At 46.3% G+C, this 23,846-nt stretch overlaps 2 protein-coding genes across 11 annotated transcripts in view; one reads left to right on the top strand and one right to left on the bottom strand.

The window, feature by feature from the left end:
- Positions 1-10,463, top strand: part of LOC131683301 (protein sex-lethal-like) — an 814,973-nt gene extending 804,510 nt beyond the window's left edge. For 2 of the 3 annotated variants that reach the window (XM_058965145.1, XM_058965147.1), the window contains one exon: positions 10,039-10,463. In XM_058965145.1, coding sequence (XP_058821128.1) covers positions 10,039-10,328 — 290 coding nt within the window. In that variant the 3' untranslated portion in view covers positions 10,329-10,463. The remainder of the gene's footprint in view (positions 1-10,038) is intronic. The other variant, XM_058965146.1, reaches the window with a different exon arrangement.
- The window catches only part of LOC131683299 (cartilage-associated protein-like), a 651,036-nt gene that overhangs the window by 356,169 nt on the left and 271,021 nt on the right, over positions 1-23,846 (bottom strand). The window lies entirely within an intron of this gene.

Consider the following 23,846-nt stretch of genomic DNA (forward strand, 5'->3'; position numbering starts at 1 on the left):
CAACCACCTCCGTCTTGTGATGGGCGAGCTCTAGGACTCTCGCGCTCATCCATTCCGCCACTATGCTTATCGCGTGTGCCGCCGTTAGTTCTACCTCGGAGATTGACTTCCCGTAGACCGCCAGGGTGCCACCATCGGCGAAACCGACGATTTTCACACCCGGAGGGAACTTTAGTCTCAGAACCCCGTCATACATAAGGTTCCATAGTACCGGGCCCAGGATTGAACCTTGCGGAACTCCTGCGGTAATAAGAACACTTTGCTGACCGGCATCGGTCTCGTATATTAGGCACAAATCCCCGACTACATACGGGGAACGTGCCATTTGAGCCAACATATTCTGATACACGGTTCTGGAAGTAGCTTTCCAAGATCCGGTACAGGCCCATGGGCAGGCCAAGCCGGTGTAACGAGAGCGCGATGGCATCCCAGCTTGCGCTGTTGAATGCGTTCTTCACGTCAAGTGTCACTAACGCGCAATATCGAATGCCCCGCCTCTTCCGTTGGAACGCTATCTCGGCAGTCCTTACCACTGAGTTGATAGCGTCCACCGTGGACTTCCCCTTTCGAAAGCCGAACTGATTACTTGACAGGCCCTCCGTACCTTCTGCGTATGGAGTTAGCCTGTTCAGGATAATCCGTTCAAGCAATTTGCCCGTCGTGTCAATCAGACAGATTGGTCTGTACGCCGATGGGTCACCAGGCGGCTTCCCAGCCTTCGGCAACAGTACCAGCTTCTGCCTTTTCCATCTATCCGGAAAACGGCACTCGTCAAGGCATCTCTGCATAGCCAACCTGAACATGTTCGGGTTCGCCATGATTGCTGTCTTGAGAGCGCTGTTTGGAACTCCATCAGGCCCAGGAGCTTTATTCACCGCTAGAGAATTAGCTACTGCAAGTAGCTCTTCGTTCGTCACCGGGGCCACCATGTCGTCCGTACCCACCGTGCCTTGCGGCGCTGGGGGCCGGGGACTTATGGTTCGGGACGGGAAGAGTACTCGATAATTCTCGCCAACCGTTCTGGCGACCGTTCAGGAGGTGAGGAGCCCCCTTTGGTCTTTGCCATCACGATCCTGTAGGCATCACCCCACGGATTCACGTTGGCCTCCTCGCACAATTTGTCAAAACACGCTCTCTTGCTGCGCTTGATGGCCTTGTTAAGGGCCGATTTCGCAGCACGAAACACTTCACGTCGTTCCACTCTAACCTCCTCAGTGCGGGCTCGCTGCATCCTACGTCTAGCTTGTAGGCAAGCTGACCGTAGGGCTGCGATCTCTGCACTCCACCAATATACCGAGCATCTGCCATTTCTTGGCAGGGTCTTCCTCGGCATAGTGGCGTCGCACGCGCGTGATAGAACAGCTACCAGCGCATCCCCGCTTAGACTGTCGGTGTTGGCCTCCAGTCCCAGGGCCGCGGTGGAAACTTGCTGCCCCACTCCACCGCCCAAGCGTTGAAGTCACCCGCTATGACAAACGGCTTTCGTCCCACCATGTCAGACGAAAGCCTATCGATCATCTGGTTGAACTGTTCTATTGGCCACATAGGTGGGGCATAGCAGCTACAATAGAACACATCATTGATCTTGGCAATCGCGACACCCTCCGCAGAGGACTGTACTACCTCCCGGACCGGGAACCGACCCGTTGCACAGATTGCCGCCATTCCAGACCCGTCCGCCACCCAGTTGCCGTTGTCGGCAGGGACGTTGTACGGGTCGGATAGAAGGGCGACATCTGTCCCCGACTCCAATACCGACTGCCACAGCAACTGCTGAGCAGGTGCGCAGTGGTTAAGATTCAGCTGTGTGACGGTTGCCATTGCTTCCTCTTTCCCGCCTCCCCGAAGGGACAAGCAGATCCGCCCATAACATGGTTGCGGCCCTGCTTTTTGCTAGCGCAGATGAGACACTTGGGTGCCCTCTCGCATTTCAACGCCTTGTGTCCCTCCTCACCGCAGCGACGACACAACTTGCTCCTGTCTGGGCCCTTACAGTCGTATGACTTGTGGCCTGGCTCCAGACATTTAAAACACCGGTCCACTGAAGGCGGCTGGGGTATGCTAACTGGGCATACTGACCATCCGATCTTCAACTTCCCTTTGTCAGTTACTTTCTTGGCTTCCGCGGCCGGTAACTTGAAGTAAGCTACCTGCGTGCCAAGCAACCGCTCCCTGATACGTACAGAGTTCTGATCGATCTCGACGCCGCACTGCTGCTTAACGGCCGAGACGACGTCCTCTGCGTTTGTGATCTCGTCCAGTTGCTTACACTGGAGAGTCACTTCCGCTCCCAACGACCTCACCTGAGCGCCGTTTCCCAAGACCTCTTGGGTCAACCTCCTATACGTTGCTCCATTGGATTGTGCACCACGCTTCAGCACCAAGATCATTTCGCCATCTTTGGTGCGTCTGACGCTTCGCACATCCTGTCCTAAATTCGAGAGGCTTTCGGCCGCCCGCATCGATTTTAGGACATCCGCATAGCTGCCCCCGTTGGTTTTCACCAGCAGGGCCTCTCCTCTGTCCCTCGCTTTCTTCTTCGCGGGTCGAGGTGCGTTGGACTTCCGCTCCCTGCTGACCACCTGCCATTCGCCATCTTGTACCGATGGCGCCGGCAGACTGGTGCCAGGTCGCTCCGCAGTACGCGCCCGATTGGCGGCTTTCGCCTTTTTAGGCTGAGAAGTCGCCTTCTCGGGACGCCGCCCTGCGGGATCCTTCGCACCCGGATCCGCACCACCCAAGCGACGTTTGGCCTTGTTGGTTGCACGTCGTTTGGCATTGCTGCGCGTGCCTACATTAGGCCTAGGCCGCTTCGCAGTCTCCCCCTCCATTAATCGTTTGGTGGCCGATAAGGCGAAATCTATCGCCTCCTGCGCCATCGTCGCTCCGCCGTGGAAGGAGAAGGCCTCGGTTTGGATACCGCGGTCGGCCTTCTCTCTTTCCGGCAACCTCTTCATGTAGGCTACTTGTTCTTGTCTTGCGACTCGAACAGCCTGACGAAGCACCAGCAGGTTCTGTTTTAGTTCCTTGCTGATGTTACTCTTCCCGTTTGTGAATTCGATAATACTATCCAGCTGCTTGACCACTTCCTGCATCGCAGGTAGTGGTCCGCCAAGCGTGCTGGTAGTATTGTCTCCTACCACAACCATATCGCCTCCGGTGCCGTTATTTGCGGCCACCTTCGCTCCGTTGTCAGCCCCTGTCGGGGGAGACCTCGCCAGACCCCCTTTGGCAAAGGGGTTCAGCGCCGTAATCGCTTCCGCCTCCTCATCACATACTTTTTTATTATTATTTCTACAAGAACTCATATTAAGACCCACGAGTTTCGCGAGAAAATAGGTCCGCCACGCCAGTGCTCCGCATTAACGTGGTAAGAGACACTTACTGTGGGGGGTGCCCAGGTACTCCACAGGCTCCGTTAACGATCGGGCATCTTTTTCACCCCCCCCCCCCCCCCCGATCATTCATCCCTCGGCACGGATCGCTTCACGCCTTGGAATTGGGGTTATCCCGTTTGGTGGGCCCATATCACCGGAACGGGAGGTCCATAGCGCTATTGTATGCCGGCAGCTACACGGCCCCCCTTCCCTGTCAGCATACGACCATAGTCCCAACGAGTTGGCTACCCGAACACTCGTATCCCAGCCGGCTCCGCGGGGAGGTAGAGATAGGAGTTCCTGGGCAAGAGGCTAAGGACCACTGTGGCTAACCACCGGGTCTGTATTGCGCATTGCCCAGGCATTTGCCGGCCACAACCGTTTGGATGGATTTCACTGTAGACCTGCCTATAAGGAAGCCGAATTACATGAGATGCCGTTCTCACGGTCCGCGTACTTCGTTAGCTTGTTCAAGATTACTCCTTCTCTCTAACATTACCAAGGGATATATTGACTACGCTGAAAGATTTCCATGTTGTCCCGGTATCGGAAGCAACATCAGCTTTTGTCGCTTCCAATTATCGGATCGTTTTGAACATATCCGGGCTCTCATGTATCGCTTCACTTTTATGGCTTTCGCCATCTCGATAACCTGTTTGTTGGTAAACCGATCTTCATCTTTGTGATCATACCTAATAATAGATTCATGTTGTGGGGAAAACCTTTCGATGGTGACCTCCATCTATTCCGGGCACCTTTCAGGTGGTGCAGCTGTGCCTTTTATCTTTGTTATGCCAACTTTGTAGGTCTCTCCTAAGGAAATTCGCGTTGGCTTTGTGGTAAGGCTTTCATGTACAGCTTGACTGCTTTGTTGAGAGCGGTTCTTGCAGCTCGCTTACCTCGAGCCTTCTGACTTTTTTTCACTTTAAATATATTTGACACGGCTCAATGCGTTAGCACAACTGAGCCGTGGAGCGCACCTTGGGGGTCATTTGGTCCGTCTTCTCTCGCGTTTTCGTTTACGTCCATGTCATCATCGGTACTGCATTCATCTTGCTCATCGTCGGATGTTCTTATTTGTTGTTTGTGCTTACGGGTCGCTATTGTAAATTCTTCTTCATCGGTATTAGATTCCTTATTGGTGGTGTTGGTTGTTGGTTTGGAAACATTTTCTGTAATCGTTGTTACTTCGATGTTGGTAATGGCAGTTGGTTTAGTGGTACTGGGGCCAATCGTTGTTGAGCTGGTGTTTGTGAATGTCCGGTCTGCAGTCGTTGGTTTACCAACTGGTTGTGGTTTAACATACGATGATTGTATACCGGCTTTGGTCGTATCAGGTGGAATTTCTTTAGCAGTCTCTGCGCAAAGTTTCCCGTGGTGTAGCGGATGATCACAATATTGACAGGTAGGAATCTGTCCTGGGTGCGTGACTAGTGTTCGTTGAGAATATTCAACACCATGAGGTGATTTGCATGTGAAAGTCAAGTAAGAGGGAATAGGTTTTGTCGGACGCATTCTCACCACACGAACTCCGTTGCGGAGTCTTGGGAAGAAGTTCCTCCAACTATCTTCCTTAACACTATTCACCTCTCCGTATTTTGACAGGATTTGTTTGATAGCGAAGGAACTAGTACGTGGTGAGAGGTCATGTCAACATTTATATACGTTGGGATACTGTATAAAATGTCATTACATTCGATGACGTGTTTCATGTTGTTCTGGGAAGCGAATGATTCTGCTTGACTAATATTTTTTAACATATTCAGTACCGCATGACGTAAATGGTGGAATTGCACCGCATAAAGTACCGCAAGCTACGTTGAACTTCAAGTTCACCTTCAACATTTGCTCCCCTTCATGAATTGATGGTATTACCGGATATTTCGTGTAGTCAACAGCAACACAGTTTGCCCGCATCGTGATATACTTTTGCTTGGCATTGTCACTCATTGTTTGTTCACGTATCACACACTAGGCAGAAGGAATCAATTTTTGCCAAGCGTCGCGCGGGTAAATTTGATTACTTGCCCTGCTATTGCAGCGGAGCGATTTCTAGCTTCTGAACTGAGCGAGATGAGAAACCGAAATGATCTCCGACTTCTTCTCCAAGCTCGGAGGCAACTTATACGTAGATCGATAATCGTCGTATTGCACCCGGCGACCGTTTCTCAGTTTCCCATCCCTTGGTATGGTCGCATTACACGCCTTTGTTAGTAATGCCGTGAACTCGTTCGCATTTAGGTTGAAGAGGATACCCTCAAATTCAAGTTCTTCGACGGACACGTTCCTGTGAAAAATCGCTGTTTTCCATCTTCACTCGTTTATTTATCTCCTATATATTCATATTCATGTGTAGTTCATAGTCCTGTTATCAATGCTGTACCAAATCGCTTGGTGGTCGCTGTGGATATATCCTCGCACACTTTTCAGTCCATCTTTCCGGTTACTCCAAGGCTACAAAAATTGACATCGATAATGGATTCCCGGTTCTTCCTGCGGTAAGTGCCGATGATACCATTATTTGTAAGATCTATATTTAGCTTTGCTAGAGCATTCTTGATCGCTGATGGCCAGACAAAGTTTTTTTTGATTCCAGCGTCTATCTCGAAAATTTCGCATGATTCTGGTTCTTGGAATATTTCAGAATTAATGTCTCTTCGGCTTCTTGGAAAACGGCTTATTCAATTTTCACAAGCTTAGCCTTAAATGGAAGGTAAAAGAAAAGAAGAAAATAGTTTATTATACATTTGTTTTGTTTGCATTTCTACCAGCGAAAATTGCGATCAAACGCGTGGGGTATTTGTACCCCAGTGCAACGTTCTAGGATGGAAAACGCAAGTGCAACGTTCTAGGGTTAAGAAAAAAAAGGATATCTATAGATTCCTTGAAATCAAGGAATTGTTTCTATTGACATTTTCGTTTGAGAATCTAGGAACGAAACCAGGATAGTTACTTCAAACAACCGTTTTTGATGGAATTGAGTTAGGTTCACGCAAAACAGTGGTGATGTTGGAAAAACTGAAATATACTTCAGATTAGAACCCAAGATAATTTCCAGAACTGTGTTAGTTTTAGCCTCAAGCAAAAGCAAAACATATGTTTTTAGGGGTAAATACTAAATGTTGTGTTTGTTACTGCCCGTAGCAACGATTGTAGTATAGTTCATGCTTAGGTCTATCAAAATATTAAAAAAGTTCAGTCGTTCACATTTACAAGGACGTAATGAGTCTTTATCTTATACAAAACAATCTATAAAAGGGAACTCGGGAGTACACAAGGTCCCCCCTCCTGTGTTCATTTTATGACTACGTCTATGTTATTTAGCAGTTCATTTTGAACATTTCATTCAAAGGTACAAAGTTTCTGCGATGAATATATCCTCATTTATTTATGTTTTAAATGTCGATGTCGGTGGTGCAGTGACAGTGTTGGAAAAAAAATTATCTTTTTTTGCATTTGGATTGAACCACAAGTTTTAGAATCGTTATAACTATTTTTTGAACACTCGTAGCTAGTTATAGGGTTCGTCGCGGTTGCGGTAATTACCGCAACCGCGCGGTATTTACCGCACCCGTACCGCAAAATCTGCGGTGCGGTGGGACACTTTTTACCGCAAGTGCGGTGCGGGAAAGAGCTTTTACCGCGCGGTTTTACCGCAACCGCACCGCAAAAAAATAATTGATAAAGTGATAATTTTGATTATTCTAAATTGATAAACAGACTGCTATTACGAAGGAAAATCTAGCTGTGTCCGAAATATTTTGACGCTATTATTTTTACGACATATTTTGGACACTAGTTATTTTATATTTCTAAGTAAAACTTCACAAACTAACCATTTCAAATACATAAAACGCAAGATCCAAATAGAGACAAAATTATTAGATCATTTAAAAACAATAAATTGGTACTCTTAAATCCAATTTAAAAGTGCATCACTTCTCCTGATTTCTGTTGGAAATCGTGGAATTATGAATCGTTTTCGATATCAATTTTTCAACTGTGAATTTTGACCAATTTAAAAGAATTAGAGATGAACTAATTATGCTAAGACTTAAACACAACCCAAATAATATAATTATCTTCATCAAACCAAACGAATTTGGAGTAATTGGCAGTAAAGTATACAAATGTATGAAAGCGTCCAAAATAAGGAGGGGTCCAAATTAGAATGATTATTCTATCATTCGTTCATCAACATCGTATTTATATCTTCTTTGATTGCTGTGTAAATTCAATGTGAATTTTTCTGAAGTCAATTTTATTGGACTTTTTCTCAAAAAGTATGCTACATAACTTGTTTTCGTGTAACTCCATTCAAATTTACTATAATTTTCTACCACATTAAGTCCTAATATTTTTCAGTTAAGACAATTTTGTAGCTTTTTTGAAACTTTTTTTGCCAATTACCACATAGTTTGACTCCCGTTCACTTCAATTGTAGTTTTTGCCATTGGTTCTTTGAGAAAATATTAGAGGAAAATACATTAAATGCCAGAACTTTTGAACTAGCCTTTAGAAAATTACACTTCATACATTTTTAAAGCAATCTTAGTTTTTGAATGAGAATGCATCTGAAAAATGCGGACGTTAGAGTTTTGGGATATTTTGTCCGTAAAATACCCTATTTTTAAAAATCATTTCTGCTGTATGCTACAAATCATACATTTTTGCAGTTTTTCTAATGTTCAATAATTATGTTCCGGTTGAGACCGGTCTCCTGATTAGCTGTAATGTAATTTTCGTCAAATATGGCGTCGTTCTTATTGATGAAATACAATATGTTTATATTTCACTGTATTGGAATATATGCGCTGCTATATAGAAGTACCGGTATTCCGACTTAAAATTTTTTTTGTGGTGAAATTCCTTTAAGAATGAAAGATGACTACGTAAATGCGAAAATCATTCATTTCATTTTCATATGTCAAAAACATTGAAAATATGAAAATTTAAAGAAAAAAATATGCAACTTCATTTCTTATTACATTTTTATTCCACTTTTTTCAATTAACTGAAGGATTGTTAAAATAAAAGTTTTCCTATTACTGCAGTAGAACGTTTTTGGATGTATAATGTATGCCTTAAAATGTACGGAATTTTATTAATAGAAAATGCAAAAGTTGATTTTTCATTAACATTACATTCTGAGGAGTATCTTAATTTTAAATTTCATGTGAATAAGAATAACATTTAATTATAAATGGTTATATAAATGAAAAAAATTTCAACACTATTTTTAAAAATATAAAATTTTTACCGCATTTACCGCATTACCGCGCGGTGCGGTGCGGTAAATAAAGTGCGGTTGCGGTAAGCGGTGCGGTTTTATTATTTTTTTGCGGTTGCGGTGCGGACAATCCATTTACCGCCCACATCCGCACCGCGACGAACCCTAGCTAGTTACCGTCTTCGACAAAGTTGTTAACCAAGGTTTGAACAATACTTGTATAAGGCTGGTTTTCATTTAGTGAAATACCGATCTTTATTAACGTAAATGCAAAATAATTGATTTCCCCATATAAAATCCCATACAAATTTTGAACGCAATGCGGAAACCCGGCATTCGGGACCACAAAAGGAACTCAAAAAGGGCTGTGCCCGCTAGTTTAAATCATTTTAAAGTTTTCCCATACAACCGCGAGCCACTCGAGTGTTGATCCAAGGCAATCTGGCAATGCTCTAGCTGCTAGACCCCCAGATTTTTATGGCTGTCGATAACCATTGCCACGTTTGAGCGAAAGGTAATGGGGAAGGAAAGGTACCTTTTTGACTGTCCTGGGTTTTTATTCGCCTGAAGGACCATTCTTAAGCCACGTAGACCGAAATTTTAGAATTTTTAAACCCTCCCCCCTACCCTCTAGTAGACCTGAGTAGACTTTTACCAACCCCCCCCCCCCCACCTTCCACGCCAAAAGTCTACGTACACTTTCAATTTTTTTTATTCGCAGGAAATGTGAATTTAGCAAGAAGCACATTATAATGTTCAATTAAAAATTAGCGTTCAGATTTAACTTTAAATATTAAAGAAAGGTTTTTCACATTGGTTTTTTGTCTATGATTGATCAAATCAATTAATACCGATTCAAGGTGCTTTCCAACGTTTGTGTAGCGGAATACTTCTTTTCAAGGTTAGTCACTCAAATATATGTGATCGCGTCTAAGTGTCCTACGTTGTGGTTTTTTAGCTCACCGATTTGGACAGCAACGCAGCAAGCAGCAGCTGAACACCGCAGCAGATGGAACAGCAAGCAGCACTTTGAAGAAGGGCAGGAACCACGAAAAACTACACGGTAAGTACTAATTTTATTAACCACTTTTCTTTTATTTTGCAGGTAGTGTTCACAGTTCGACGGTCGGAATCAACTGAATTTATTTTTCCCTATTACAGCTGTTACTATCTATGTATAGGTGACGAAATGCATAGGAAGCAAAATGCCAATGCTACACGGCTAACGTATACGAGTGGGGTTACAAAGTAAAACCTACACCGTTATCAGCTCCCTTTAGTAACATCGCTAAATTTGTACGGTTAATCTAAACATTGCCACCCCCTTGAAATGTCATTTCAAAATAAACAAAATTCACAAGAAAAAATTTCAACTTATCAACTAGGTGAGTATACAAAATTCAATTTCTTTTTTTCAATTTTCATTTTCAGGAACCTCGGATCGTTGGGCCGGATGTTGGTTGGTGGCCAGCGGATCATCTTCTTCGTCGTTTGCAGTAGTAGCAGGATCAGACAGCAGGCAAATTTTGGTGATTGGGCGGGTGATAATTCCCCGAGCAGTACGCAGCGTTACAACACGTGTCATTCCATCCGGGCCGGGTGAAGTGGTCAGGATTCGGGCGAGCGGCCAACGTATTGGCTGCTGCATTTCATCGACGACAATAACCATTCGACCGGGAAGCAAACTATCGTTTCGTTGGTACATCACGGTGTCTTTCTGAAGCTCCTGGAGGTATTCGGTGCGCCAATGACACCAAAATTTTTGGACGTGCAGTTGCAGCTTCTGGTAGTGATCCAGTCGGTTGACAGGGATGTTCCGATGGTCTGGGTCGGGCAAGGCTAGCATACTGGTTCCGATCAGAAAATGCGCAGGTGTTAGTGCAGCTTACTTACGTTTACTTCCGAGTTTTGAAGCATGGCAAATAATTCCGGTAATTCATTTTTAGCTCCTTCAAAGTTTTTGCCATTGTCTGAGTGGATGTGTGCTGGGCGACCACGTCTGGCGATAAAACGACGAAGCGCACATAGGAAAGCCTGAGTGGACAGATCGCTGACGAGCTCAATGTGGACGGCTTTGGTGGCGAAACAGACGAACAAACAGATGTACGCCTTTGCAGATGCTGCGCGTTTGTGGATCGGCTTAAGGTACAGCGGGCCAGCGTAATCGACTCCAACGATACTGAATGGACGGCTGGGAATAATTCGGTGAACGGGTAGCTGCCCGATGTGTTGATGAGCAGGCACTGGATTAAGGCGAGCGCAGCGGAAGCATTTACGCACAGTGCTACGTGCTAGGCGACGACCGTGCAGTGGCCAAAACTCTTCGCGCATGGCTGATAATAGCAGTCGCCCACCGGCGTGAAGCATTTTTTCATGATAGTTCATGGCAATTAAACGTGATAGGGGATGAAAGCTGGGTAGTAGGGCGGGATGTTTCATTTGGTAGGGTAACTGTGCTAGTTTAAGACGGCCTCCGACCCTCATCACTTTCTCCTGGTCTAGAAACGGACTCATTTGGCGTACATGTGAGCGTTTTGATATAGGTTTCCCCCTTTCCAACTCTTTTATTTCAGGACTAAATGCATCTTGTTGAGCAAGGCGAATCAGGGTAAGTTTTGCTTTGGTAAGTATTTCCACAGACAGTGATTTCGCAACAGGTTCTGCGTTGGGGGGAGGCTGAGTTCTGGCCTTGGCGTGGGCGTTCAACAGAAAGCGAAGGCAGTAGCCTGTAACGTGTAGTAGGCGGGTGTTTGACGACCAACGGAGAAACAATGCATTGACTGATGGAACTGACTGTACGGTAGCTACGATGTGTCGAACTTCTAGCATTTCCTCGGCCACACTTGGCGGGTTAGAGCTGGTCCATTCTCGATCCGGCAGAAGAAGCCAATGCGGTCCTTCCTTCCATAACGTGCTAGCCAGGAACTCGTCGACCGACATACCCCGGGACACCAAATCGGCGGGATTCTCGATACCAGCAACGTGCTTCCACTGACAGCCACGAGTGAAGTGCTGCACTTCCGAAACTCTATTTCCCACAAAGGTTTGCCATGTGTTTGGAGATGATTGGAGCCATTGGAGAACGATAGCAGAATCCGACCAGAAAATGGAAGCAGAAACGTCAATATCGAGAGCTCGTTTGACTCGATCGTGGAGATGAGCGGCCAAAACTGCAGCGCAGAGTTCCAGACGTGCGATAGTCAGTCGTTTTAGCGGAGCAACACGGGACTTGGCGGCAAGAAGTTCGATTTTTATGTTTCCTTGTTCGTCTTGGCAACGGGCGTAGGTGCACGCGCCGTAGGCTAGTTCGGACGCGTCGGCGAAGGTATGCAATTGCATGGTGGAACAGGGTAGAAATGCGTAGCGACTTACTCTGTGCGCGGTAATTTTCGGCAATTCGTTGTGATACTTTTCCCAGTTGACACGAATATTTTTGGGAACTGGATCATCCCACTCAATTGGTAGTAGCCACAACTGCTGCATAATGATTTTGGCCCGCACAACAACGGGCGCAATCAGGCCGATGGGGTCAAATAGCTTGGCAATAGACGATAAAATTGATCGTTTGGTGGGCGGTTTGCCGTCATGTTGCACTTGCGAATCGAATCGAAGAAAATCTCCTTCTGGTTCCCAAATTATTCCCAGAGCTTTCACCGTTTCGTGGGGGGTGAACTCCAGAGGGGATTGAGTGCCGATTTGGTCGGCGTTTAATCCGTGTAGGACTTCGAGTCGATTGGAAGTCCACTTGCGAAGAACAAATCCTCCCTTCTCAAGTAATTCGCTGATTTCTTTGCGTAGGCGGATGGCTTTTTCGATCGATTGCTCCCCGCTGATGAAATCGTCGACGTAAAAGCCTTTCCGGAGAGCCCTGCTGCCGAGGGGATAGGACTGACCTTCATCGTCAGCTAGCTGTAGCAGTGTACGAGTTGCCAAAAATGATGACGGAGCTAACCCGTAAGTAACGGTAAGTAAGTCGAAGGTTTGCACTGGTTGGTCGGGGGAAAATCGCCAGAAAATTCGCTGCAGTGGAACATCATCTGGGTGCATGAGGACTTGGCGATACATTTTCGCTATGTCACCGACTAAAGCAATTGGGTACGTGCGAAACCGTAGCATTGTGGTAAGTAGCTCGTCTTGAACTACTGGACCAACACAGAGGGCATCGTTGAGCGAGAAACCGGTAGATGTTTTTGCCGAACCATCGAACACAACACGAACTTTCGTCGTGGAACTCGCTTCTTTGATGACAGGATGGTGCGGTAAGTAAAAAGATTTGGAGCTTTCGGCGCCAGTTGTTTTGGTCAGCTGCATATGGCCAAGGTCGAGGTATTCTTGCATGAAACGGTGGTACTCTAGTTTTAGGTCGGAGTTTCGTTCCAAGCGTCGCTCCAAATATTCGAATCGTCGCAATGCGCTTGCCTTAGACTCGCCCAGCATATCGTCAAAGTCAGGTTTTCGAGGAAGGCGAACCATGTATCGTCCATCGGGGTTTCTGGCGACCGTCGCTTGGTAGAGGGTTTCACAACGCCTCTCTTCGATGGAGTAGTTGTCCTTGGTTGTCAGTTCTTCCATTTTCCAAAAACGCTCCAGACTTTCTTCCAAGGAAACCATCGATACAGTTACGATACTGCTGGGACTGGAAGATACTCTCTGTGTTGGAAGAATTGAATCAGCCGAACCCGCAACGATCCACCCAAAAACGCTGTCAACTAGGAGTGGGAGATTGCCATGCAATTGTATGCGTGCGGCATTCGGGAAGAAGGAGTAAAAATGCTTAGCTCCGAGCACCATATCGATCGGCTGGCTCTTGTGGAACGTTGGATCCGCGAGAAAGAGATCCTTTGGGATTCTCCATTCGGCTATGGAGACATTATGCGATGGAAGATTGGCCGTCACTTTATCCATTACGAGGAAGCTAACACCACAAGAGAAAGGTTCCTTCCTTGAGCTGACTTGGGCGTAGACAGATTCGCTAATGACTTTCGACACTTGTCCGGCCCCTTGGACAGTAACGTTGACGGGATGCTTCTTTAAGCGGAGAATACATGCCATGCGGTTGGTGATCAGATTTGGCTGCGATGCGCTGTCCAGTAAAGCGCGTGCAGGGTGATGCTGCCCATAAGCATCGACGACGTTGACGATGACGGTCAATAAGAAAACGTTTTCACGAGGTTGCTGAAGGGAAGCACTAACAATCGAAACATCTTCAGCAGCAGCAACAATGGTTTGCTCGGAGATTACCTTAGTAGACGACGAAGTAGCCTTGACAGCAGGCTCGATGGAATTAATTGAACGAGAAGTCGCGTCGTTGCTGAACTTCTTTGGGCCGGCGGTTTGGCTCGTATGCAGAAGAGTATGGTGGCGCTGGTTACATTTTCTGCAATTCATATCACAGGGGCATTGACGTACCATGTGATCTCCTCTCAGGCAATTGTGGCACAATCGCTTCAGATTTACAAATTGCTGCCGATCATTCACAGACATACTATTAAACTTGCCACACCTTGCCAGAGAATGCGATTGGCTGCACGTGGGGCACTTGAACGACGGGCTAGCGGTGGATGCGCAGGACGACAAACGAAACTGGGAATGCCTCCGGAACTGACTGGTGGACGCACCGTCATTAGTCGCACTTGTAGATTGATGGTGATTAACGGAGATCGATTCCAACACGCGGGTTCTACGCTGGAGAAAATCGATCAAGCAAGCAAAATTCGGGTTCTGCGTTGTGGATGCGTGGTCCTCCCAGGTCTTCAGAGAGTCATCGTGTAGTCGCGTGCACAATAAATGCTCAAGGATGGTGCTCCAGGCATCCGTCGGTTCTCCCAACTGGTGAAGAATCTTCGTGTGTCTCTCGAACTCATCTACCAATCCGTGAAGCGTTGCTGCAGTCTCCTTCTTCATGCGTGGGATGTCGAAGAGTGCCTGAAGGTGTCGCTTCTTCAGTAGATATTCGTTGGAATACCGTCCCACGAGAGCTTCCCAAGCAAGAATATAATTAGCGGAGCAAATTGCGATGGATTCGATCAATTGAGCAGCCTCCCCCTTGACGGCTGCTCTCAAGTAATGGAACTTCTGAATAGGTGGAACATCAGCGTTGTTGTGGATTAAAGCCAAGAACGTATCATGAAAGGTCAGCCATTGCATATAGTCGCCATCGAACTCAGGAAGCGAAATAGTAGGCAGTTTAATGCCAGAGAGAGCGGAAGTAACATGCGGGGGTCGGGGGTTACTAGCGTTACCAGGAAGTGCAGGCAGTTTAGTAATTAATGAAGCCTTTATTGTAAAAAGCCGGGGTTCGAAATCAGCACGGACTGCATCATGTTGTGCCCTACCTTCTTGATCTGTCGCTTCAGTTTCCAGCTCGGTTTGAATTTCCTCCAGAGCAGCCCAAATGCTGTTTAAATGCTCAAGCCTCAATAGTACTTGAGGTTCGTCCCGCTGAGCGTTGTAGTCCACCAGAAATGCCTCAGCCCGACCCAGAGCGCCAATCATCGTAGCTCTCCTTGCAGTCAGCTGATTGATTCGCTGGTTGTCAGCCATCTTGACCAGCAATAAGCGATCGAAAGAACGGTTGTGGTTCGAAAATGCGTCGATCTGCAGAAAAAAGGACCACGGTAGACCCGGAGGATAAACTATTGCAGATTGGAAAGGTACTCACCTTCTCCAAAGCAATCAATGCCTTGAATTTTATATCCGAACAGGAACAGGCTGGAACTCGATCAAGAATTCCAAAAACTTGATCCGAATCAGGAAGCTATATTGTTCGCAGATACACGCTACAATGGCTGCAAGTCGTATCGAAGAAAATGGCGCTAGATGGCCGAGTACCGTAGGTGATCCTCGAGTCTATTCAATACACGGCGCAGGGGCCATAGAGATGGGCGGTCACGTAAGTATCCCTCGAGTGGATCGTAGAGCCAGTATGTGCACTGCTTCGCAAACTACCGGATCCGAAAAACTGTCCTCGTCGTCGACCGTCGAAAGAATTCCAAGAATTTGATGAAGCCTCAATGAAACAGAAGAAAACAAATATCTAGAGCGCACCAGAAAGCACAAAATTTCCGTTGGACAGAGACTAACCTTCTGCCTGAAGGTATCAGGCCTTGTATAAATATATTCCAACAGGTGCTTGAAGATAGCGATGGCGACTCTCAGATATCCAAGCGGGAAAATAGACGGCGTCTTTAATGGCGACTTCAAGAATGTCCGGCGAGACAAAGTTGCTGTTCAAACGAATCGGCGATGGTGGAATCGATCGTTTGCTAATGGCGATCCTGGTCACGGCACCAATTATGATCGCGCTAAGTGTCCTACGTTGTGGTTTTTTAGCTCACCGATTTGGACAGCAACGCAGCAAGCAGCAGCTGAACACCGCAGCAGATGGAACAGCAAGCAGCACTTTGAAGAAGGGCAGGAACCACGAAAAACTACACGGTAAGTACTAATTTTATTAACCACTTTTCTTTTATTTTGCAGGTAGTGTTCACAGTTCGACGGTCGGAATCAACTGAATTTATTTTTCCCTATTACAGCTGTTACTATCTATGTATAGGTGACGAAATGCATAGGAAGCAAAATGCCAATGCTACACGGCTAACGTATACGAGTGGGGTTACAAAGTAAAACCTACACCGTTATCAGCTCCCTTTAGTAACATCGCTAAATTTGTACGGTTAATCTAAACAATATGTAAAAGAATATATTGCTATAACTAGCTTAAATTTTGGCCGAAGTGCGACCTACACCAACAATGCAGAATTGCTAAACACTTTTTGAGCTTTACTGGTGCATTCAAAATTGTTAAATTATAAGAAACAATTACAAATTAATACTGTCGATGTGTACTATCATCGAGACTAAAATAATAAACCAAACATGCACACAAATTTCACTTTTCGTGAACAAATTTCAATATTTCTAAGATAATAATATAATTTTAATTGTCTTATTTCGTCGCTGTTGTGCTATCTTATGACAAACGCCATTTTGGGGTAAACTGAGCTAGATATGCCACATTACGTGTTTGAAAGATCTCTACAAAGTGGCGTTTTCAGAATTTTGAAATTCTACTTGGTTACTTATATATAGCGAGAAACATGACGAGAAATTGTGAGTTTTTTCTTCAAATCACTGTATCTAGGGATTTGCTCAAGCTATATTGAAGTTTTAGATGTTTTTATATGTGAAAATGTCTGAGGAACACAATGGCATAAACATTTTCAAAAGAAAATTACACGACTTGTGAGAAAAACACATTTTTAGTATTGAACTGGAAATAAAAGATATTTGGCAACACTGTAACCAAAAATAACATTTTTTTCTAGATTCTCTGACTCATTTCCTTCAAAATGCATTTCACCGATTGTTTATAGACTGTATGAACGCAAATATATGAATAAAAGTTAAAAATTGATGATTTTTTTCTATGGAAAATTTTCCATGCACGATTATGACACGTCATACAAATTTTGTCATCAATACACGCCTATGACACGTGTGAGTGCGACTTTTGTTTACATTCCTAGTAAAAACTCGCAACATAGTCAACCGATCTTCGTAATATTTGAGAGATTAATGCAGAATAGATAGAAGCATCAATTGTCTTCTTTGGATTATTTATACCATTTATAAGTTTCAAGATATTCAATCTCAAACTTTAAAAATCGTTTTTCTCGAAATGTGCTAAATGGCGCTTGTCATAAGATAGCACAACAGCGACGATTTGATTAAGGGAACGAAGCTATTTAAATCTTCCCAAAAAAAATTATATTTCTTATGTAATTAATAGCCGCATCGCCTTAGAGTATTATCGCAAAGTATCAAAGTTTAACTCCGAATATTTTCGAAGATAAATATAGTAGAACCGGTTTACACGGGTGCATAGGGTCAAGACGTAAAATTTAACGAGTGTTTAAAGATTTTGAAATCAGTGTAAAAGAGAAACTGATTAACTCGAGTAAACACTTTTTTGTAGAAGTTTAACTACACTACTGCTTTAACTACCGAAATTAATAAATAAAAACCTGTTTTTATCCACCTAGAGGTGCAATTGTGCCTTTCTCATTTCTCCAAACTATGATTTAATAGCTGGTTCGTACAATATAACATTATGGAAATGTCTTTCATTCCTATTATACTTGGTAAGTATATATAAGAGACTCCACATTACGGGTCCGGAGCTGGAAGTCGGATGGAGATGGAATTCAATATCAGTTTCCGGGGCCGCAACACCTTTCATTGAGACTAAGTTGATCAAATCGTTCTAGCCATTTTCGAGAAACCAATATAACCGTTATTCTGAATTTGGATGCTTCCGGATCCGCCGATGATGGCCAGTGTAGCCAAAGAGACTTTGAATGACTGTTGGTGACCTAGATCTACAAATTCAACAGTTGTGTTTACATTTTGGAAAAAAATTCACCTTTTTACATTCATCGCAGAATTCGTTAGAATCGGGATTTGCTGCGTGATCGTACGTATCACCCTGTAATTCAGGAACCAGAACTCGGATCCACACAAAATTCAACAGCATCTGATGGACCTTTCATTTAAAATCAAGTTTGTCAAAATTGGTTCAGAAAATTCCGAGAAACCGATGTGGACAAATCAACAAATTTTGTTTTGTAACCATACTCTTCAACTCGTAATTCGGAACAAGATGTCGGTTGAAAATAAAATTCAATAGCAACCTATGGGAATATTATACCATTCATTTGAATCTTAGTTTGTAAAAATCGGTTCAGCCATCTCCGAGAAACCGATGTGGACATTTTGTTAATAAATCCGCACATACACACACATACATACATACCTACATACATACACACATACATACACCCATACATAAACTCCGCTAGCGAATGACGGATCTCAATAGTGGCATGTCTGTAATAATATACGTACATGGAACTATTGAGAACCAGAGCTACAGGTCCAAAGCCCTGGTAAAGGAGGATGGTTGTGATGATCTGGGCCGAGGTCACCACGTAAAGCAAGGTAGGTCATAACCCCAATTCCAAGGCGTGAAGCGACCCGTGCCGAGGGATGAGTGATCGAGGGGGTGAAAAAGATGCTCGATCGTTAACGGAGCCTGTGGGGTACCTGGGCAACCCCCACAGTAAGCGTCCCTTACCACGTTAATGCGGAGCTCTGGCGTGGCGGACAACAATTCTCGCGCTTCTCGTGGGATTAAACATGGAGTCAACAAAAAACAAAAATAAACAGTCGGAGGTGCCAAACCCCTTCGCTAGAGGTGGTTTGGCGAGGTCTCCCCCCGTGGGGAGAGTAGTGGAGCGATGAGTGCTGCATCTGAAAGCACCAGTGACCCCCCAGTAGCGGTAGGAAATAGCCCTACCAACGCACCGGACGGGCCATTATTGGCGATGCGCAAAGTGGTGGAGCAACTCGATGCAATAATCGAGTACACTAGCGCAAAGCAAAACATAAGCAAGGAGTTAAAAGAGAGTCTCCTGGAACTCCGAAAAACTGTTCGTGTCGCAAGACAGAAACAGCAGGCTTATGCCAAGAGAATGGAATGTCGGGAGAAGTCCGACAGAGAAACCCAGACAGTGGCCTCCAAGAGGGAGGGAAAAGAGAAGGTCGATACGGGCACCTTCTATGGAGCAGCCACGTCGCTCGAAGCGGCGGCCGAGTTCCCATCGAAGGGAAAATGCAGGGTAAGGGCAATCGCAAGACGTCGTCGAACGCGAAGCGCCCTAGGAAGTCGCCAGGCGAGGGTGCAAAAACCGACACCACACGGCGTGCAACCGTTAAGGCCAAACGCCGTCTGGCTGAGGTAAGCGAGGGCGAGAGTGACCTCGCTGAGCAGAGCATTGGTACCAGCAACCCGGCGCGACCTGGGCAGGGGGACCCAAACCCCTGGACGCTGGTCACCAAGAAAAAGCCGGCACCGACACCGGAGGTACCGCCAGCGATGGCAACCTTCCAGTTTAAACTGGATTTTTCCAGTTTTTTTTGCAACATCCAGTCAAACAGACAATCGGAAAATTTTTCCAGTTTTTTTAAATTGGAGCCAGTTTTATCCAGTTTTTTTAAATATTCATTTATTAGGTTTTTTTCTCACAAATTGTAACTTGATTCATAGAATTTTCAAGCCAGCCATGGGATAATGCCGAGTGCCCCAAAATAAGATTTCAATCCACCGTAACCTGAACTCTTTTTATACAACTTGTGAGTAAAACGGTTCGGGAATGTACATTTTGATTCGATTTCAAATGAATTTTACTCAAACATAAAGGTGGCAGTACATTGTGTCAAATATTTTGATGAACATTTGTTGAATTCTCAGCTAGTTGCTATAGTGGTATCTACAGAAAGGCTTAAGCGCATCGTCGAGTTTAACAAATGGTCTTAAATTCAGAATTTTGTGGATGTGTAGATTGAAACGTTCAAAACAATAAAATTCGATCAAATATTACAATTTCAATCAAATTCGAATGTTTTAATATTTTTTTTTAACTTGGACAACAATATCAAAAAACCGACTCAAATTTTCAGTAAAAGGTATGGAGCATACGTGTTTACTTAAAATTACGTTCATTGCATCGTTGACTTAAACAATATAAGCACAGACTAACAGACATAACACTATGAGGGAATTCCTTCAAAAAACATCGATCCGACAATTTTTCCAGAACACTAGCTCCATCTTTTATTCACAGTCCCAAACACTTATTTACTGGTGGGTTACCCCTCAGGTTTGGGAACAATTTTTCACTAGTGGTCTATCCCCCATATGCTTCATCATATGTCAGTGGCGCCATAATTTCAAATGTGGCCACAGTCCCAACTACAAATATATTTAAAATGACCGTTAAAGCGGGCGAAGCTTTGTTTTTGAGTGTTATGTCTGATAGTCTGTGATATAAGGGCAAAGTAGATTTTTTTCAAGTATCCAGTTTTTTCCAGTTTTTTTTCAAGAAAGGTTCCAGTTTTTTTGAAAAAAATGTTGGCAACGCTGGGTACCGCGGCCCGCGAAGAAGGCCAAGGACAGAGGCGAGGCTTTGTGGTTGAAAACCGACAAGGACAAATACGCCGATGTCCTAAAGTCGATGAAGGCGGCCGAAAGCCTCTCGGCCCTTGGGCAAGATGTGCGTAGCGTGAGACGCACCAACACGGGAGAAATGCTTCTGGTGCTGAAGCGAGGCGCACAATCTAGTGCGGTATACAAGAGGTCCTTGGAGAAGGCGCCCAAGTCAGATCGCTAGGGGCGGAAATGACTCTCTAGTTCAAGCATCTGGACGAGACCGCAGAAGATGTCGTCGCAGCCGTTAAGGAACAATGCGACGTCATAATCGAGCGGGCCTCTGTGCGTTTTAGAGATGGACCCTCTGGCACCCAAGTAGCCTACCTCAGGCTACTGAAGGCGGATGCCAAAAAGGTAACCGAGAAAGGGAAGCTGAAGATCGGCTGGTCGGTATGCCCTATTAGCATACCCCAGCCGCCTTCAGTGGATAGGTGCTATCGGTGCCTTGAGTCCGGCCACAAAGCCTACGAGTGCAAAAACACAGACAGGAGCAAACTATGTCGTCGCTGCGGCGAGGAGGGACATAAGGAGCGGGGCTGCACCAAGGCGTACAAGTGCCTTATCTGCACCGCTAAGAAGCAAGCCCATAAACATGCTATGGGCGGACCTTCGTGTCCCTTCGGTGAGGCAAATAAGAAGAAGCAGTGAACGTCACACAGCTAAATCTTAACCATTGTGTAGCAGCGGACGGGTCTGGAATGGTGGCAATCTGTACAACGGGACGGTTCCCGGTTCAAGAGGTAATACACTCCTCCGCCGAGGATGTGGCGATTGCCAAGATCAATGGGGTGTTCTATTGCAGCTGCTACGCCCCACCAAGGTGGCCAATAGAACAGTTCAACCAGATGATCGACAGGCTCTCGTCGGACCTAGTGGGCCGGAAACCGGTAGTCATAGCGGGAGACTTTAACGCTTGGGCAGTGGATTGAGGCAGCCGCTGTACAAATAGCAGGGGTCAAGCGCTAATGGAGGCGCTTGCGAAACTCGATACTGTGCTAGCTAATAATGGCTCCGCTAGTACATTCCGTAGAAACGGAGTGGAGGCTTGGATTGACGTAACATTTGCCAGCCCGAGTCTGGCTCCAGGTATGGAATGGAGGGTAGACGAAGGCTACACTCATAGCGATCATTTAGCAATCCGCTTTAGGATCAACTATGGTGTGTAGCATCCGAAGGCGGGAGATCCCTGTCAGGTACGCGGGTGGAAGTCCAATCACTTCGACAGCGAAGCTTTCACCGCGGCCCTGCGACTGGAGGCCAACACCGACAGTCTAAGCGGGGATGCGCTGGTAGCTGTTCTATCACGCGCGTGCGACGCCACTATGCCGAGAAAAACACTGCCAAGAAACGGTAGATGCCCGGTATACTGGTGGAGTGCCGAGATTGCAGCTCTACGGTCAGTCTGCCTCAGAGCTAGACGTAGGATGCAAAGAGCTCGCACCGAGGATGCAAGAGAGAACCGCCGTGAAGTGTTTCGAGCTGCGAAATTGGCCCTCAACAAGGCCATTAAAAGCAGCAAGAGAGCGTGTTTCGACAACCTGTGTGAGAGTGCCAACGCGAATCCGTGGGGTGGCGCCTACCGGATTGTGATGGCCAAGACCAAAGGGCTCCTTACCCCCAGAACGGTCTCCGGACCGGTTGGCAACGATTATCGAAGTACTCTTCCCGTCTCGAGCCACAATCCCCTGGCGACCTGCACTAGGAGACAGTGCTCGCACGGCCGAAATGGTGGCTCCAGTGACGAATGAAGAACTACTCGCAGTGGCTAAATCCCTAGCAATGAACAAAGCTCCAGGGCCGGATGGAGTTCCAAACAACGCTCTCAAGGCAGCGATTATAGCGAACCCGAACATGTTCAGGCTAGCTATGCAGAGATGCCTTGACGAGTGCCGTTTCCCCGATAGATGGAAAAGGCAGAAATTGGTCCTGTTGCCGAAGCCCGGGAAGCCGCCAGGCGACCCATCGGCGTACAGACCAATCTGTCTGATCGACACGACTGGCAAACTGCTTTACAGGATCATCCTCAACAGGTTAACCCCGTACGCGGAAGGTACGGACGGTCTGTCAAGCAACCAGTTTGGCTTTCGGAAGGGTAAGTCCACAGTGGACGCTCTCAACTCAGTGATAAATACTGCCGAGATAGCGATCCAACGGAAAAGGCGAGGTATTCGATACTGTGCGTTAGTGACACTCGACGTGAGGAACGCATTCAACAGCGCAAGCTGGGATGCCATCGTGCACTCGTTACACCGGCTTAGCCTACCGGTGGGTCTGTACCGGATCCTGGAAAGTTACTTCCAGAACCGCGTACTGCTATACGAGACCGATGCCGGTCAGAAAAGGGTTCCGATTACCGCCGGAGTCCCGCAGGGCTCGATCCTAGGCCCGGTGCTATGGAACCTCATGTATGACGGGGTTCTGAGACTGAAGTTCCCTCCTGGAGTCAAGATCGTCGGCTTTGCTGACGACGTAACCTTGGAGGTCTACGGGGAGTTAATTCCTGAGGTAGAACTAACCGCAGAACACGCGATCAGCACGGTGGAGGAATGGATGAGCGCGAGAGGCCTGGAGCTCGCTCATCATAAGACGGAGGTAGTTATCGTCAGCAACCGCAAGTCGGCACAACATGCAGTTATCCATGCGGGAGAAGTCGTGATCACTTCACAGCGAAGTCTGAAGTCTCTCGGAGTCATTATAGACGACAAGCTAACCTTCGGCAGCCATGTCGACTATACATGCATGAGAGCGTCGACTGCCTGTTGCGGCTCTATCGAGAATGATGTCCAACAGCTCAAAGGTGTGCGCCAGTAGACGTAGGTTACTGGCAGGCGTTGCCGTATCTATCCTCAGGTACGGCGGCCCGTCATGGTCAAGAGCACTGAGGGTAACCAGTTACCTACAGAAACTGGAGAGCACCTACCGCGTGATGTGCCTCAGAGTGATATCTGCCTACCGCACGGTATCACACGATGCATCTTGCGTGATAGCGAGCATGATTCCAGTCGGGCTGGTCATTCGGGAAGATGAGGAGTGCTTTGAGCTACGTGGAAATAGGGGAGCTTGCGAGCGCACCAGGGTGACCTCGGTCGCCAGATGGCAGCGTGAGTGGGACAACTCCTCGAAAGGTAGGTGGACCCACCGGCTGATACCTAGCATATCGAGCTGGGTGGGAAGACCCCATGGGGAAGTT

Source organism: Topomyia yanbarensis, chromosome 2 (assembly GCF_030247195.1).
Source record: "Topomyia yanbarensis strain Yona2022 chromosome 2, ASM3024719v1, whole genome shotgun sequence".
NCBI classification, from domain to species: Eukaryota; Metazoa; Arthropoda; class Insecta; order Diptera; family Culicidae; genus Topomyia; species Topomyia yanbarensis.